Source organism: Porites lutea, chromosome 4 (genome assembly GCF_958299795.1).
Source record: "Porites lutea chromosome 4, jaPorLute2.1, whole genome shotgun sequence".
Lineage (NCBI taxonomy): Eukaryota > Metazoa > Cnidaria > Anthozoa > Scleractinia > Poritidae > Porites > Porites lutea.
The window spans coordinates 36,694,473-36,709,859 of NC_133204.1; the positions used below are offsets into that span (position 1 = coordinate 36,694,473).

Genomic DNA, 15,387 nt, shown 5'->3' on the forward strand with positions numbered 1-15,387 from the left:
AAGACTAAATAATTCCTTCTTTTACCCCCGGCAGTATTTATAGCACTAATGCTATTTGGGCCAAGCAAATGCATGAAACAAGTATTTATTTTTATTTGCTGCTAGCCTGCGAAAACATCCGTTTCTCCTCGCTCTTCGCCGCTGGGGACGTTTCTCGTCCCCAGCGGCGAAGAGCGTGGAGAAACGGATGTTTTCGCAGGCTAATTTGCTGCGGATAATTCGTAGCTTTAAGAGCACTACCGATGTTTTCTTTTGTTATTAACAATAGTAACATTATTATGTTTCAGTTACAAAGAGGATGGTCACTGCAAGGGTGAGCCAGAGTTTGTTTTGCCCCCGCCACCAAGATTGCAGTGGGATATTCCTGAAAAGGTAATCATTATATACTCCACTCTATAAGCTACGCAAATGTATATAGGTGTGTGCCACCCCAGAGCCTGAGGGTGTAGATGTTTAGCCCTTTTGGTAAGATATCTGGTATGGTTTCCAAGGGAATCACATAAAGGGAAAAAAATTTTTGTGCTTGGAACAATGTTCAGTGTCAAAACTACATGTACTAAATAGTAAAAAGAATGCACAAAGAATATATTGACTTCACTTGGAAAAGGTAATGGTTCACAGACAGAATACAACTTTCAGCTGCCAGGTCTGTAAAATGACCACGACTTTTAGGGCATACACATGCAATTCAGTTGTTTTTTTTTTGCTCAGTTGCTAACCAGTCAAGCAGTAAAATTGTGGAGGATGCAGGTTGTTCTTTCTTCATGCTCAATCGCATAATGAATTATTTTATTTATTTTGAATCGTTTTATTTGTTTTGTTGTTTCTTAGTGTGTATCAGTAATCGAGACTTGTCAGAAGAATGCAGAAAAACTCATCAGTGACCTTGATCTTCATGTCTTGGCACACACCGCCTTCGGTAGGTTGCTCTAGCCGCTATAATGTGAAGACTTACCCATAACTTATTGATAGTCACATTTATTGCGTTTGAAGAAAGAAGATGCAGTTCTAATCTGGCAGACTTTGTTGGGTTGCCTGTGTATCACAACATGGATAATTCGTGATTGGTCGTTGACAGCCGTTTGACCACCCCTCCCTCTCGTGTTCATGTTTTTCACGCACAGGTCCGGGGGGGGGGGGTACTTCCATATATGGGCTATATAGGTATGTGCTGCTGTGAAGGGTATGGTTTTTGTATATAAATCAGAGCGTTTGGGTCTAGAATAGGGTATCATTCTTCAGGAAACTGATCAGTTGGTTGAAGATTTTATCTAGACTAGGGAAACAGCGACTCTAGGATAGGGGGGATTTGGGGACTTCACTCAAGTATAGGGTAGCAAAATTCAGCTGAACTAGCTCTGGTATAGGTTAAGGGTTCCAGGGTCCCAGCGGCACATCCCCACCCAGAAATTCCTAAAGTACCCCCTCCCCCCGGTAGACAGGTCAAGTACAGCCCTCTTAATAACGCCTCAACTTCTATTTTAGGAAAGGGAGCCATCAAGAAGATGAAAGTCAGGTAAATGTCTTTGTTATTTACATACATTCCCTTTAGTCCCTGAAAGGAAAATTGTGATGGAACCTCTACTCAGCCAACAAGCATGTCTCTAAAGGCTCTTTTTGCTGCGATTAAAAAAAATCGCGCAGGTGAACCATAGGATGGCTATGAAAGGCCAGAAAGGGATAATTACTGCGGGAAACAAAAGTGAGTAGAGAGCGTAAGATTCGAGGACGGGGACGATATTTAATTTTAAGTTTTCTCGCTTATTCTTTAAAATAGACACCCCAGAAAGCTTCATTGTACTTTTTTTCACCACCAAAGTTAGCACGCTTACCTCCGTTGAAGGAAGTGAAGCCCTCACCCGATCGCTAAATGATAAAATTCCTAACATTATTTTGATAACTTGTTAAAACTCGTGGTAGACTGACGACGGCTACCACACTTTCCCGCCAAAATGTCGTTGGTTCGCGCGCGTGCACTACTTAGTTTTGAGAAAATGTCGTACTCGTCTTGTAATCTAAAGCTCCGTAATGTGAGAATTCTCGCGGGAAATTGTTTTTCTCGCGGTGTGCGTATCCACGATTAACGTTTAAACGTTTCCTCTGCAGTCCGGATGCATTTATACAGATGGGTCTTCAACTGTCTTACTTCAAGGTTTGTGGATCTTGCCATGTTTTATGTAACAAGTCAAACACGTTGATAATTTATGCCAAAGATTGCCGTTTCACTGATTCTCGCGCTACGCGATTCTCGTAGCGCTGGAAACGAGACGCGACTCGTAACTTACTTTTGAGCGGTATTGTATTATACCGCATCCGGACACTGAGAATTGAAGGGAATTTAAATGAAGAACAACAGAAAAGCCTGTGCTTTCGCGTACTACTCGCTCGTGACCTCTCGTGAAACACTTTGGCGAGTGTGTATAGCTGGTCAGATGATTAGAATTCTTGAGGAAATTCACGGTTAAAGTTCGCAAGATTTGATGGTAATCAGAATCTGATGTCCAAACCTTCTTTATGGTAGTGATTTCCTTTGTTTTTCTCTCATGAGTTATTAGAGTTTTTGGAAAGACTCGTGTGGTAACGGGTTGTGAAAAAATTCTACGTTAGGGTGTGATCTGACTACAACTTGAATCATGTTGCTGCAAATTTGTGACTTATTGTTGTTCATAATATCTTATCTAGGACCAAGAGCATTTCAGTTTGTCCTATGAGTCTTCTATGACAAGGCTTTTTAGGTAAGTAGTCTTTGAAGGTACTTATCAGGGTATATCAGGGTATAAAAGTTTTTATCTTTAATAGAAAGTCAACCACAGACAGAAATCATGAGTACCTTAACCATAACAGATGTTAACATTAAGGTGCTTATTATACAAAGTTGTGATTAAATGCATGCACGTTCAAATAACGAAATGCAAGAAAATATAACCCATTGGCTAAGGAGATAAATAACATTATTTTGCATTGTACTCACTACCTGCTAAAAAGGCTATAACTTAGAACTAGCTAAAATATTGTTAGAAAATGAACTGAATTGAATTTCATTGAATTGAATCTGTCTTCTCATTGGCTAAGAGCCTACAGTTAATTTTGGAAATCAGCGCAACCAACAAATTAGTTAGTTATCTGCTAGCAGAATAATCTGTAGGTTGCGCGCTCAAAGCGTGATTTCCAAGAGTAATGTCAAAATCACAGGGTGGCGAGAGGCATCTTTGCACTGAGCTATAAAAACGTAGGACGGTGTGTTGGTCGTTATTTTGTTCAAAAACAATTATTAGATTCGGGTTTTGTGACACCCGGAATGATCAAGGTCTAGGCAAGTGTTATCACAGGCAGACCACCCTTCAAGTATGCTTATTAGATTCCATGGTTTGTTTCAGAGAGGGACGTACAGAGACTGTGAGGCCCTGCACAATGGAGGCCTGTGCTTTTGTCAGGTCAATGCGCAACCCAGCGGCAACAGTATGTAAATTCTCTTCTATTTTTATCAGCCTGTTTGAACCAAAACCGGTTTTAGCCAGTTGATTGGAAGAAAGAAAGGGGCGCACGACGAAGACACGCGTGTCTCCCTCGCGCGCCCCATTCTTTCTATCGCCCGTTACTTCCAAGCGCCTGTTGCGGTTGCCAATAAAACACTTTTTGAACCGTCGATCGGGCTAAAATACGGTTTACTGTTTTTTGTTTCTTTATAGCTTCGCCAACTGCATTGATCTTGGTCATACATGTACTAAGGCGGTTTTTTTTTATTCTGACAGAAATCTGAGAGGAAGGAGTTGTTTATCAAGGCAGCGGAGGGACACGTCAATAACTTCAAAAGGGCGATGTCTGGAGAAGGTAATTTTGAACCTCATTATTATTCCAATATTTATTTTATTTTTATTCTAATTTGTTTTTTTCTTTTACCTTCTGCTGTGTATTAATGTTGTTAATTTGTTGTCAATAAAAAAAAAATAAAAATAAAAAACCTTCAAAAGGGCGATGTCTGGAGAAGGTAATTTTGAACCTAAGCGTTTCACTCTTGAAGGTGTAAATGAAATGTCGTTCTCTATAAACAGTCAAGATTCAGTGACACTGATGAACCGGCTATTCCTTTTGATTCATTACAGGTGTTGATCGTCATTTGTTCGGCCTGTACGTTGTTTCTAAGTACTTGGAAGAAGATTCGCCGTTTCTTAAGGAGGTAGGTATGCGCTTTCCAAACCACGTCGGCATGAAGCTGTTTACTAAAATCCTTTTTTTCCGTGTGTTTTTCAGGCTCTCAAAGAACCGTGGAAACTATCAACAAGTCAAGTATGTTATTTTTTTAAATAAGGAGGCAGGGTGGCCGCGGGGCCGATCGATTAGAGCGCTGGACTTATAATTTGGAGGCCTCGAGTTCAAGTTCCGCCCTGAAAATTAGATGGATTCGTTCTCGGTAGTCCCGAGTTCAAATCCTCGGTCACATTTGTAAAATAGCCGTGGCCGTGGTTTGCCTCCGTGAGGATATTTACACGGGCGATTTTATCGAGAGATCTCTAGCGCTACAAGATCTGCGACCTGCGGCAAAGCGCGTGTGTAAACAGTCAGCGATTGTAGCGCGATTTACTGGGGTTAAGTCACCGAAAATTTGACGATGACTAAAATTTAAGGCAAATTCGCAGTTATTTTAAAATAAGCAACGTTTTAGAGGTAGCACATCCACTTAGTGGTTCTTCGTCTATCTGATTCCTGGTCGAACTGAAATAGTCCACTTTATAGATACACTGAGGTGGAAACGAGGCTGGAGTTGAACTTGTTTTGATGCAACCCTTCCTGCTTTGAAAGGTTTCAACCCATGAGTCATTTCATAGGTAGGGTCAACTGAGGTGATACAACTCAGTTTGACTCTGAAGATGACTACCGCACAGATTGTCGAAACGTCAGTCACTGTCGACAACAACAGTCGTATTCAGGACTACATTCCCCCCGGACGGTCATGCAAATCATGTTGTTCTTATACTAGCTTGCAATATTCGGAAAATCGTGTGCGTGAGAAAACGCGCAACAAAATTGCCTGTGTAAAAAGCCCCTTAAACAATTAACCACGTTTTCCTCTTTGTTTTAAGACTGCTACTCAACAAACAAAGAGAATAGACTACGACAAGAATCCAGCAATTAAAAACAGACTGAAAACCGCTGGGGGAGGATTTGGACCGGTAAGATACTTAAGATAACTGCGCTTGATTTTTGAGTGTTCCGTTTTCTCTCAAGCGATACACTGCAGCTATTTCGACGAAGGTGGTGGAACAAGTGCACGCAACAATCCCGAAAGGTATTGAGGGTGGTTTTGAGTTAACTCTTCTTCAAAGAAATTTGAAACAATGGCACGAAAGGCCATAGACGTATGTTTGCGAGTGCTAAAGGAACGTGACAAAAGTAGGTGACGGCTATGTTTTTCTTAACCTTTCCTTACGGTGGGGAGTCACAGCACGGCTTCAACCTCAGGAGAGTTCGCCAACTTTGACAAAGTTAGCCGGTGGAATAATCGCGATAGAGAATAAAAGAACACTACACTTTTAAGCGACGTTTTCACTGCTATAGCCGTCTTGGTATCTAAAATTCCTTGACTTGATGCATTGACTGGTGGCGGAAAAAAAAATTGCTTCCGGTCACCGTACTAGAACCTTCCGTAGTCTTTGCTTAAAGTCCCCGTTATCGGTAGGACTGATTCAGGTAGCCTAAACAAATTGCTTACAAAACGCTTTGAGATGCACGGCACGCATAAATCCCATAACTGTGCATCTGATCAGTCCGGGCCATAGACAGTTTTGTTTAAATGATTTCCGGCGATATGATTGGTCCAGACGAAACCAAAACAAACTCATTTGGCCGAGAGGGAGTGGCTCTAAGCATGTGTTCGAGATGGTTTAGTTCGGCCATATTGCAATGCGAAGATATAACAGTTAAAGATTGACACGAAATTACGCGAAAGATAAGATTTTATTTATTAATTTTCACATGCTAAATCACAATCTGGTCTGCTGATGGTAGGTGAAATCTTGTCTCTTTTCAGGTCGCTGATGATGGCTACGGGGTATCTTACATCATTGCTGGGGAAGACACTATCTTTTTCCATATCACCGCCAAGGTTTCATCTACCAAAACTGTAAGTAATGTTTCCAACCTGAGTAACAAGTTTAAAGACCTTATTACAGTCAAACCTCTATAAAGCGGTCGCCGATGGCGAATGGCTTAGTTACAGACCGTCAACTACAGATTTGACAAACCTAAAAGTTATTCAAGAAGGTGAAAATGGTGAAATAGCGAAATATCTATCGCACATCAAAGACCTTTCTTTGCAAAAGAACCCAGAAACATGATGTCAGCCCTAAGGGGGCTGTTTCAAAAGTTTATCAAAATTCTAACAGCAAGAACTGCTGCCAAATTAAGTAAACTATCGAAATAATCGCTCAAAGCATTAAAAGAAGGTATAATTTACAATTATTCCTCGAGCCCGAATGGGCTCTGAATCAATAGGCCATGAGGCCGAAGGCCGAATAGGCCACTGACTCAGAGGCCATGAGGGAAAGAGGAATAATTGTTTTAGTAAAAACCGACTCGTTGGTCAAAAATATCGAAAATAAAAAAATTTTAGCTGCTTAAGGTGACTCGACCCGGTTTTTTTTTTGTTTTTGTTTTTTTTGTTTTTGTTTTTTGTTTTTTGTTTTTTGTTTTTTGTTTTTTGTTTTTTTTTGGGGGGGGGGGGGGGTACCATCCTACTTTAAAGCTCTCCAGTATCACCACCTTTAACTACGAATGTTTAAGAAAATGTTTTTTTCGTGAGAAGGACTCTTAAACGCTGACAAACGTCAACAACTAGCTAAAACTATAAACTATAATTTGTATATGTTTTCACTGCTCGAAATCGCGCGCATTTACAAGGCCCTAAAGCTTTTTGCTGACTTGCAAGGACCCATCTGTTATAAAGATCCCCATAATAAAGGGATAAATCTCATAGTTTGCTTATCATTTTCGCATAAATTATGACCTAAATTTGGAAACCGCTGAATTTCTCGAATTGGGTCTTTGCGATTTTGGTGAAACTCTGTTCAGCGTAAGCCACTGATGCGTACTATGTGTAGCTGAGAGATTTTCACAAAAAAATGCCGGCAACAGCAGATTTTCGACTCAGACCTCAAAGGGGCGTGGCATTATAACCACGTGACATTTACTCCGATCGCCAAAAAGTTTATGTTATATTGTAGATTGATCTATATGTTATCTATTCTATGTGTTAGACTTACGATAAAAGTAAAGGTGGGGATAACAGAGAGCTTCAGAGTAGGATGGTACCTCCCCAAAAAAAAAACTGGTTCGAGTCACCTTAATCCTTTTTTGCAACCAAAAAGCCGGCGCTTTGGGCTACTAGTGGGCTATAACATATAGCCTAGTAGTAGCTCAACCAATCAGAACGCAGCATTGATAATAGACCACTAGTTGGATTTTACTAAATTAAAATAACACAGCAAATACGAAAAAGGGCACGGATGGACAGATTTGAAGAAGATCATACCGGATTGAAATTGTGGATTTTTGGAAACTTGTCAGCCTAACAGTTTTTCAAGGTTCATTTTTGTTGTTGGTAGCGTTTGATATAATTCTTGGGTGGTAAATTTGTGGGACAAGAAGCTGTGATTTAGTCGTTTACTTGTCATTTGTTCGCTAAAGTTAAGTTCTATCGCGCATTAGAGACGCGTAATTGGCAATATTAACAAAAGGTTTAAAGGCTTGTTTATAGTGGAAAGTGCACTTAGCTTATCCAGCTAGTTTACAGGCACTCCACTCAAATACTTAGAAACAAATAATTCCAATACAACATAGCAGGATTAAAAGCCTTAACTGGTAGGAGGCAACCAGTTAGTTATTTCCAAGCATGGCCGAGGATTTGAACTCGGGACGACCAAGAACAAATCCAGCAGGTGGCCAGAGTGGGACTCGAACCCGGGACCACTGGATTGCGAGTCCGACGCGCCGACCACTCGGCCACGCTGACTCCTCAATGAACTAGAAAACCGTGTCACAGCCCCTTCAAATCTCCAAACACATTGGTATACTATTAGAGTTTAAATCAGTTTTGCCCTCCTTGATTGTATACGTTGTTTTGTGATGTAACGGCGTTCTTTATATGTTTTAATAGGATTGTAAGCGTTTCTCCAAGACCGTCCAGGAAAGCTTCGCAGAAATAAAGGCCTTGTTCGACGAATAAACAACAACTCCAGGTTTCTTCCTGTTAAGTCGCGTTGCCGGTGTACGAGAGAAAGAAGATAATGCTTTCATATTTTGAGGATAGTTTTGAAAAGTTATTTTTTACTGGAAATAATATATAGTATAATCGGTCTCCACCCACCCCACCCCACCCCACCCCACCCCACCCCATCCAACCCTCAAACACTTCTGAAATGAAGCGTAAATTAAGTAACTGTTCTTAGTGTTAGTACCGTAAACACCCCCTCAATCCCCATCCCCACCCCCTCCACTCCACCATTTGACTGCTTTAACACTCCAACTGAGATCAAAATATGCAATTCCTACCTCTCAAGGAGATACGGCGAGCATACTGTGAGTCCGCCGGGGGTTTTCAGCAAAAGTAGGGACTTAACCATCCGACGACGCGATGGCAGCGAAAACGTCGCTTAAAAAGTGAATTGACGTTCTTGCTGTCTTTATCGCGCTAACTTCTACCCATTTACTTCATCAAAAGTAGGCTAACCCTCCTGCAGTTGAATTCCTAGGATTCTTATCCAAGTTCAGAAAGAGAAATAAATTTCGTCGTCGCTTGTTTTGCACGTGCAAAGTTGTTGTTTTGCCTTCTAAAGCTATTCTTTTTTTTTTTGACGTTCTCGTTGCCATCGCGTCGTCGGATCTTACAGTCCATGTTTATGAAAAGGCGCGCCCTTCAGTGTTGAATACCTCCCTCTATCTTTAAAAAGACTCCGCAAAAAATTTGGGGGGGAAATGCTACCTTCGGGGGAGGGGTACATTAGAATATTACATCCACTTTAACTTAATGAATTGTGGCTTATATTTTCAATAAAGCGGACGAGACGCTGTTTATATTCATTCCCAATGAGAATTAAAGAGTGAACTTGCAATAGTTGGTGTGAAAAAAGAGTACAATTAGATAACAATAGTGAAATTACGCAACAGGACGGGAGAGGAAAGAAGACGGCAAACCTTGTGTGACAAGCGTGACAATTTTGTTTGAAAAAACTTTTCGCCAAACTTCACTTTCCTTTAAACAGATCTTTCTGTAAAAGACCAGAAAACATTGATGTTAAGTGAAGATCACCACATAACAAGCAAGTAATAGCCCTGTCACGTTGGTCATGCACAAGCGTTTTGCCGTCTTCTACCTGCCGTCCTGTTGCATAAAATCACTATTACCTGCCAGATGATAATAATAACAATAAGATTAGTCATGAATTAACCGCGTATTTACCAGTTAGTCGTCCATTTTGCAAGTCACTGTCGAGACGATTTTGTTAAAGCAGTGGTTTTCATGTAATTGTGCCAGTTGCATCCATAGTTTGGGACGATTCAATGGACGCGATCCGGCGGAAGATTATATGCAGACCAGCCTAAATAGATGCTATTAGATCTATGTGATCTCCGTAATAGTTCGCATCAGCGCTGTTTCCATATGATGGTCTCAATTTCCAGAACATATTTTATAACGGCTAGGGCAATTGTGACGTTGCGGACGATTATATAGAGACCAGGCTTTAGTGTCCGCGTCGCGGTTATGTAGCAGTTAAGTAGTTGTCCTACATAATCTGTAGTTACTGAATGCGCGCTTAAGTTATGTACTTGTGTCATAAGATGTTAATTTTAAGGCCACGTTTTTAATACTGACAAGCGACAGTTCTTTTATCTCAAGTGATTGCCATTATACCAATATTGTTTCAGTTATTTGTGTATCATTTCGAAGGCTACTGCCTCTTTGCGAGACATTTAAAGCGGTAACCCGCTGAAAGTACAACTTTATTTCAAAGGTAGGATGTATAAAGACTGGCGACATACTGAATAGCTGAATATGTTGTTCTTGGTAAATCCCTTTCAAACTTTTAAATTTCGTGTGCTAATTGTCATGTCAAATATTGCCTTTGAGACAACGCCATCGCAGACATCGCTAATGATAGAATGCTATTAGCTGAAGATAACTCTCGCTACGCAGACACCAAATCGTAGCCCCAATGGTGGGTTCGCCTTTCCCTCCTCTACAGGGGCCTCTTTGTGTACTTTGTATTGGAAGGAGGTTGGGGAGAGGGAAAACGCGCGCGAAGGACAATGGGAAGAGGGAAAAGAGGCTCGTTTCTCTCTTCCCATCGTACACCACCAGGTGACCCAAATGTTCTGGAAGGGGTGAGGCGAGCTTTTATCTTCAGACTGTAGCTACCAGCAACTAAATTACCACTAGCGAATTGAAGGCATTTTGTCTCTATTTCGACAAAATTGGTCCAATCTCTTCAGGGCAAGTTAAGAATTTAGAGTGATAACAATGAGTCGTTTCGCTGATGAAACTACGTTGACAAGAAGGCAGTTATTTCTTCTAAACTTTCATTTTACGTGTTTGGTATATCAGTTAGGATTGACAAAGAAATGGTGTGAATTTTCTGTATTGAGTTGTGTGGAAAATATTTCTGTAGTAAACTGCATTATTCACAGCTGTTGTTTGTCCTTTGTGCGTTTAGTTACACCTCCTTCCCGTCTTTTAATTCTCATCTGGCTGTAAGAGCCCGGAAGACTGCATAGCTTCCGCTGAAATTAATATATACGTCGGTAGTTTGAAACATTAGAGACCTTTAGATTCTATATACGAGGATGATTATGAGAACGAGATTTTTCCCGGCAATGCCAAGTAGTGCGCGCGTGTGAACCAGCGTCATTTTGGCGGGAAAACGTGATTTTCGTCGTCATTCCACATATGGTTTGAAAGTTTATCGTTTTGCAATCAGCGGGGGGCTTAACCTCTTTTAATAGAACTAATAAGCGAAGTTACCTTATCTGTTGAAAAAAAAGATTCAATGAAGCTTTCCTTGGGGGCCGCTTTTTAGAGAATACGAGACAAAAGCTTAAAAGTCGCATCTCTCTGTTGTCCACGTTCTCAGTCAGTCTATGGCAGAGTAGGGGGCTTAAAGGACCAGCAAAACGTCACCTAAAAAGTTAATTCGAGCTGTTTTAAACGTCATCTCGCCCTGTTAGTCATATGTAGGCGAGTTTTCCAGGGGATGGATTCAAAGTTAACATAAGAGAAAGAAAAAAATCATCGTCTTGCGTCCACTTGGGGAAGTTCACGATGTAGTCTTACAGTGCCGGACGAAACAGATATCTTAACACATTTTTAACAAAAATGTAATGGACGTCAAGAGTTGATGGAATAATCGTCCCTTCACGATCGTGTGACAAAGAAAACTGCTGCGAGTCCCTAACAGGATTCCAATTCATGGTATCACTTTGCATTGCTTAGTCCTTTTCGGTGTCTTAGGCCCTCTCGGTCAGTGCATTTCCGTGACGTATGTCAGGCCAAGGGCCTAGACAGAGGCCTTGCAGGGTTGTGCAGAGACCGGGTGCGGTAAGAAAGGTTGCAATTCCGCATGCCCGCCACGTATGCAGCCAGTACTAAGAATGAATGGAATGCGTTAAACGCAATCTGATCACGCGTTTTGGGACCTTCTATCACTAAACTTACGCAAAGTACAGGGTTGCAGCAAGAATGTTTTGACCCTCGAAATCCCTCGAACGATTTCTCCGCACTTCCTAACCTTTAGTTGTTACTAGTTTTTGTCTTATGTGGTAACACGTGACGAAACACGTCAGTCAACTTGTAAAGTTGAGCCGTGTGAAAGGGTAAAACTACCTATGAAATTTTGCTAACTTTACTCGCCTTCTAGGATAACCCTAGCAAAGGGTTACCAGCTCTCTTTACAAACAGGCCCTAAATCTTTTTATTAATTTCTGGATTTCTAATCTTTTGTCTCTTGATAACACTGGTTCAGATGTGAAATTCTGAATATTACATACAGTCGAACCTCCGTGTACGACCACCCCTCGTAAGCAACCACAGATCCAAAACACCAAATCAATTTCTACTCAAAGCCCTGTCTGTTGTAACCTCCGAACAACTTTTAGTGACAGCATGAGGAGGCAGCGTGGCCGAGTGGTCAGAGCGCTGGACTTGCAATTCGGTACCGCCTGCAATGCAGGCGTATTTTGGGCGGGCGATTGCCTGCAAGCAAGCTCTCCTATTTGGGCGAGTGAAGCAAGCCTCGCGAGAACGCGCAAGCGAGGGGATGACTCTCAAGAGAAACTGAAGACAATGCTTATGCAAAATTTTGGGGTGACAAACAAAGAGCATTATGGGATGTTATGGTATTTTCTGGAGTGGTCAAATTGTAGAATTCCATAGAAATTGCTCACATCAGCAGTTGAAACTCGACATTTTATTGGCTAATAAAAACAAATTGCAGTTACTTGTGAATTGCCTTGCCGAGGTTGGCTATTCATAGGGTCAACAATGAAACGGTTTATCACACTATTTACTTCGAAAAAAGTTGTACTTTCATGCCAGTTGTATAGCCTCTGTGAATTATACGAGGAAAATTACTTCAAATAAATACAGTAAAAATCACGCAGTAACGGAAGTGTTGTGTTTACTTAAAATTTCTTGAGTATGAAAACTTTATTATAGTTAAGGTGCAGCACTTTTGTTGTGCTAACAAAGATGCACTGTCCCGATGCACAGCGGGCTATGGCACATAGATGAAGAAAGTGCAGTCGTTGAAAGAGTGAGAAAAGTGTATAGGATAGAAGTAAACCGTGATAAACGCAGTCAACTCATCATTTATTGAGTAGAATGAACATCCCATTATTATTATTCAGATACATTAGTAGGCCGATTGATTCAAATAAGTCAGTTATTCGTGCTTTAACGAACGGTTTATCTTCATAAAACAGTTAATCTTCATCGCTCCAAGTGAGCTTAACATTTTCGAAATCTACATTTGGGTTGTATTTGTGAATGCACTGGTCACCCCATTGCACTCTTTGCTGTACATGAACAAAGCCATCTACGTCAACTGCAAGGTCGGAGAGAGTAGCTACTGTATCCCGAGGGTATTCTCTAATGATACGGAGAGTGTTGTTTGAAGTGCGTTGGTAGATTCCGGCCACGAAGGAGCTCACAGAAGAAGATGATACGAAATAGTTCCCCTTGTGGTCGAGGGCCATTCCAGATATCTCCCCCAGACGTAAGGTGTTGTCGAGTCTGTGCCAATGGCTGAGATTCTTGTACAACACAAGTATCTCCGCCTGCGGCTTAACTTTGTGTGTGATGGAGAGATCGCGGTCGTATGCTCTTACTGGGTCGAGGTTGATCGCAGCAAATCCCCAGAAGTAATAACCGCTGCTATAGATCGGGCCACCGCCTGGGTCAAGACTTGCTGCTACGAGAAGCTTGGTACCATCGTTGGAGCACCGCAAATGGTGATACTTATCGGACTTGTGAAATAGTTTCCATGTCTTTACCGGACGGCTATCGCAATCATCTATGTTGAAGAGTTCTATCTTACCCCTGTTGGTCATATATCCAAAGAAGGCCCCGCAGACCACCACTGATATTATGTCTCCGTCTCTGGAATTCAAAACCAACTTTCCGCAAACACTTTCGAGAAGTATGCCCCGTCTTTGCCCGAACTTGTAAAGCAGAAGCCGTCCACTCCGAGTTGCCACAGCAACTCGAAACTCGTTATTTGATTGCCCACCAACATGTACATCAATGGGATTGCCTTGTATTTCAAAGGCGTGGAGCGGGATATTGTCGTCATAGTCCAGATAAATGACGTTTCCTTCGTCCGTCTTATACCCCCAGATCTTTTGGGGGTTACCACGCCAGAAGACCAACCCGTCTATCCGACCTCCTTCGCTGCAGTTCCTCTCCACTTGCAGGGCAGGGTACTGGAAGAGCTCAATGATTGTAAAGATGTGGTCTTGCTGTGGTTTGCGTCGATCTTTCAGGTAGTTCTGTTCAATCTGTAGCGCTGAGCAGTTACTCTGATAGTTTGTATCGGACGATTTCCACAGTTGACAGATCTCAGACACAGCGTGCAGGAAAGCTTGGTCGTCTCCATCTAGGTCATCCATCAGCCTCTTATGTTCGTTACAAGCAGGCTTGCCTGTTAAGTGATCCGTGCATTTCTCGAGAACTTTGTCAAACTTAAGACATGCTTTTTTGCCTGTATACTTCTTTATAAATCTTTTGTATTGATTTTCATTTCTTGTGCATTGGGCTATTTGCTTTCGAAGCCATCGTTTTGAGCCGTGCTCAGTCCTGTACTTGAGTGCATAGGCAATTAAAACCGACACATACCCATCATTTTGTACATCAAATATTTTCTTTATAAACGCCCATGTCTCCTTTATGGCTTCTCTTGTGTTATCTTTGTTTCTCTTTTGAGTTTCAAGGTATTGCTCGATCAATCTCTCCTGTCTTACGAGCCTAGGGATCTGATAGAGGGCCTCTAGTACATTCTTGTCATTTCCGTTTTCTCCCAGGACCTCGTCAATAAATCGCTGCAACTTCAATCTGCGATACCCGTTGTCCCTGCGTACCTGTCGAGGGATTTTCAAAACTTCCTGGCGTAGATGCCTGACGTATAGTATGTGGTCAATAAACCAGCTCTGTTTAGTCTCTTGCCAAATGTCTGACACATCTGATTGCAGAGATGAGAGGCTGTCTCCAATCTCATCCAGTTTGTCTTGGAGGGCGTCTAACTTTGCTGGCAAAGGATCATCAGGGCCACAAATAGATGAAAAGGTACAAATACCGCCTTGAAGTGTCGACGCCACACTCACAATGAGCCCCAGAATGTTCATGGGCCCGACAGCTCGTTTGTTTCTGGTCAGTACCTGATCGTCTTCTATGGTTTTCAAAAGGCTGTCTTGCTGTGTTGGTAGGGATTGCGACCACGACATCACGGTCATTATCGTCAACACAGCAGGTAGAGAAACTCGCAGAGCCGTCATGATAAGGGCTTGACTTGTCCTTTCGTGGCAATATAAAACACCAATTAGTCCAGAAAACAGGACGAAAATTGTTCAGCCGCTTGATACTTTGGTACCAAGCATCAACTGGTAAACCCTGTTGGATTAAGGTGTATCGATACAGTTTTTCAGAGGCCATACCGATATTGTTCAATCGCCTTAAAAGTGTTTTTTTCCTTGTCCGATCGCTATAATATTTTCACCAGTAATTGGTTATGGATTGAAATTTGTGAAAAATGCAGTTTTAAGTAAAATCGATATTACTATGACAACAATAAACAAAAAACTTTGAAATTGATGAAAGCCGAATTTTGTGTGATCTAGACTCGCTAT

The 15,387-nt window shown here is 41.6% G+C and overlaps 1 protein-coding gene across 1 annotated transcript in view; it reads left to right on the forward strand.

Moving 5' to 3' along the window:
- Nucleotides 1-10,682, forward strand: part of LOC140933459 (carnitine O-palmitoyltransferase 1, liver isoform-like) — a 28,373-nt gene extending 17,691 nt beyond the window's left edge. The window contains exons 17-28 of the mRNA XM_073383018.1: nucleotides 288-372; nucleotides 832-919; nucleotides 1,486-1,516; nucleotides 2,107-2,152; nucleotides 2,683-2,735; nucleotides 3,378-3,459; nucleotides 3,753-3,831; nucleotides 4,104-4,177; nucleotides 4,252-4,287; nucleotides 5,082-5,171; nucleotides 6,029-6,121; nucleotides 8,153-10,682. Of these exons, the coding sequence (XP_073239119.1) occupies nucleotides 288-372; nucleotides 832-919; nucleotides 1,486-1,516; nucleotides 2,107-2,152; nucleotides 2,683-2,735; nucleotides 3,378-3,459; nucleotides 3,753-3,831; nucleotides 4,104-4,177; nucleotides 4,252-4,287; nucleotides 5,082-5,171; nucleotides 6,029-6,121; nucleotides 8,153-8,221 (826 nt within the window). The 3' untranslated portion in view covers nucleotides 8,222-10,682. The remainder of the gene's footprint in view (nucleotides 1-287; nucleotides 373-831; nucleotides 920-1,485; nucleotides 1,517-2,106; nucleotides 2,153-2,682; nucleotides 2,736-3,377; nucleotides 3,460-3,752; nucleotides 3,832-4,103; nucleotides 4,178-4,251; nucleotides 4,288-5,081; nucleotides 5,172-6,028; nucleotides 6,122-8,152) is intronic.
- The last annotated feature ends 4,705 nt before the right edge of the window (nucleotides 10,683-15,387 follow it).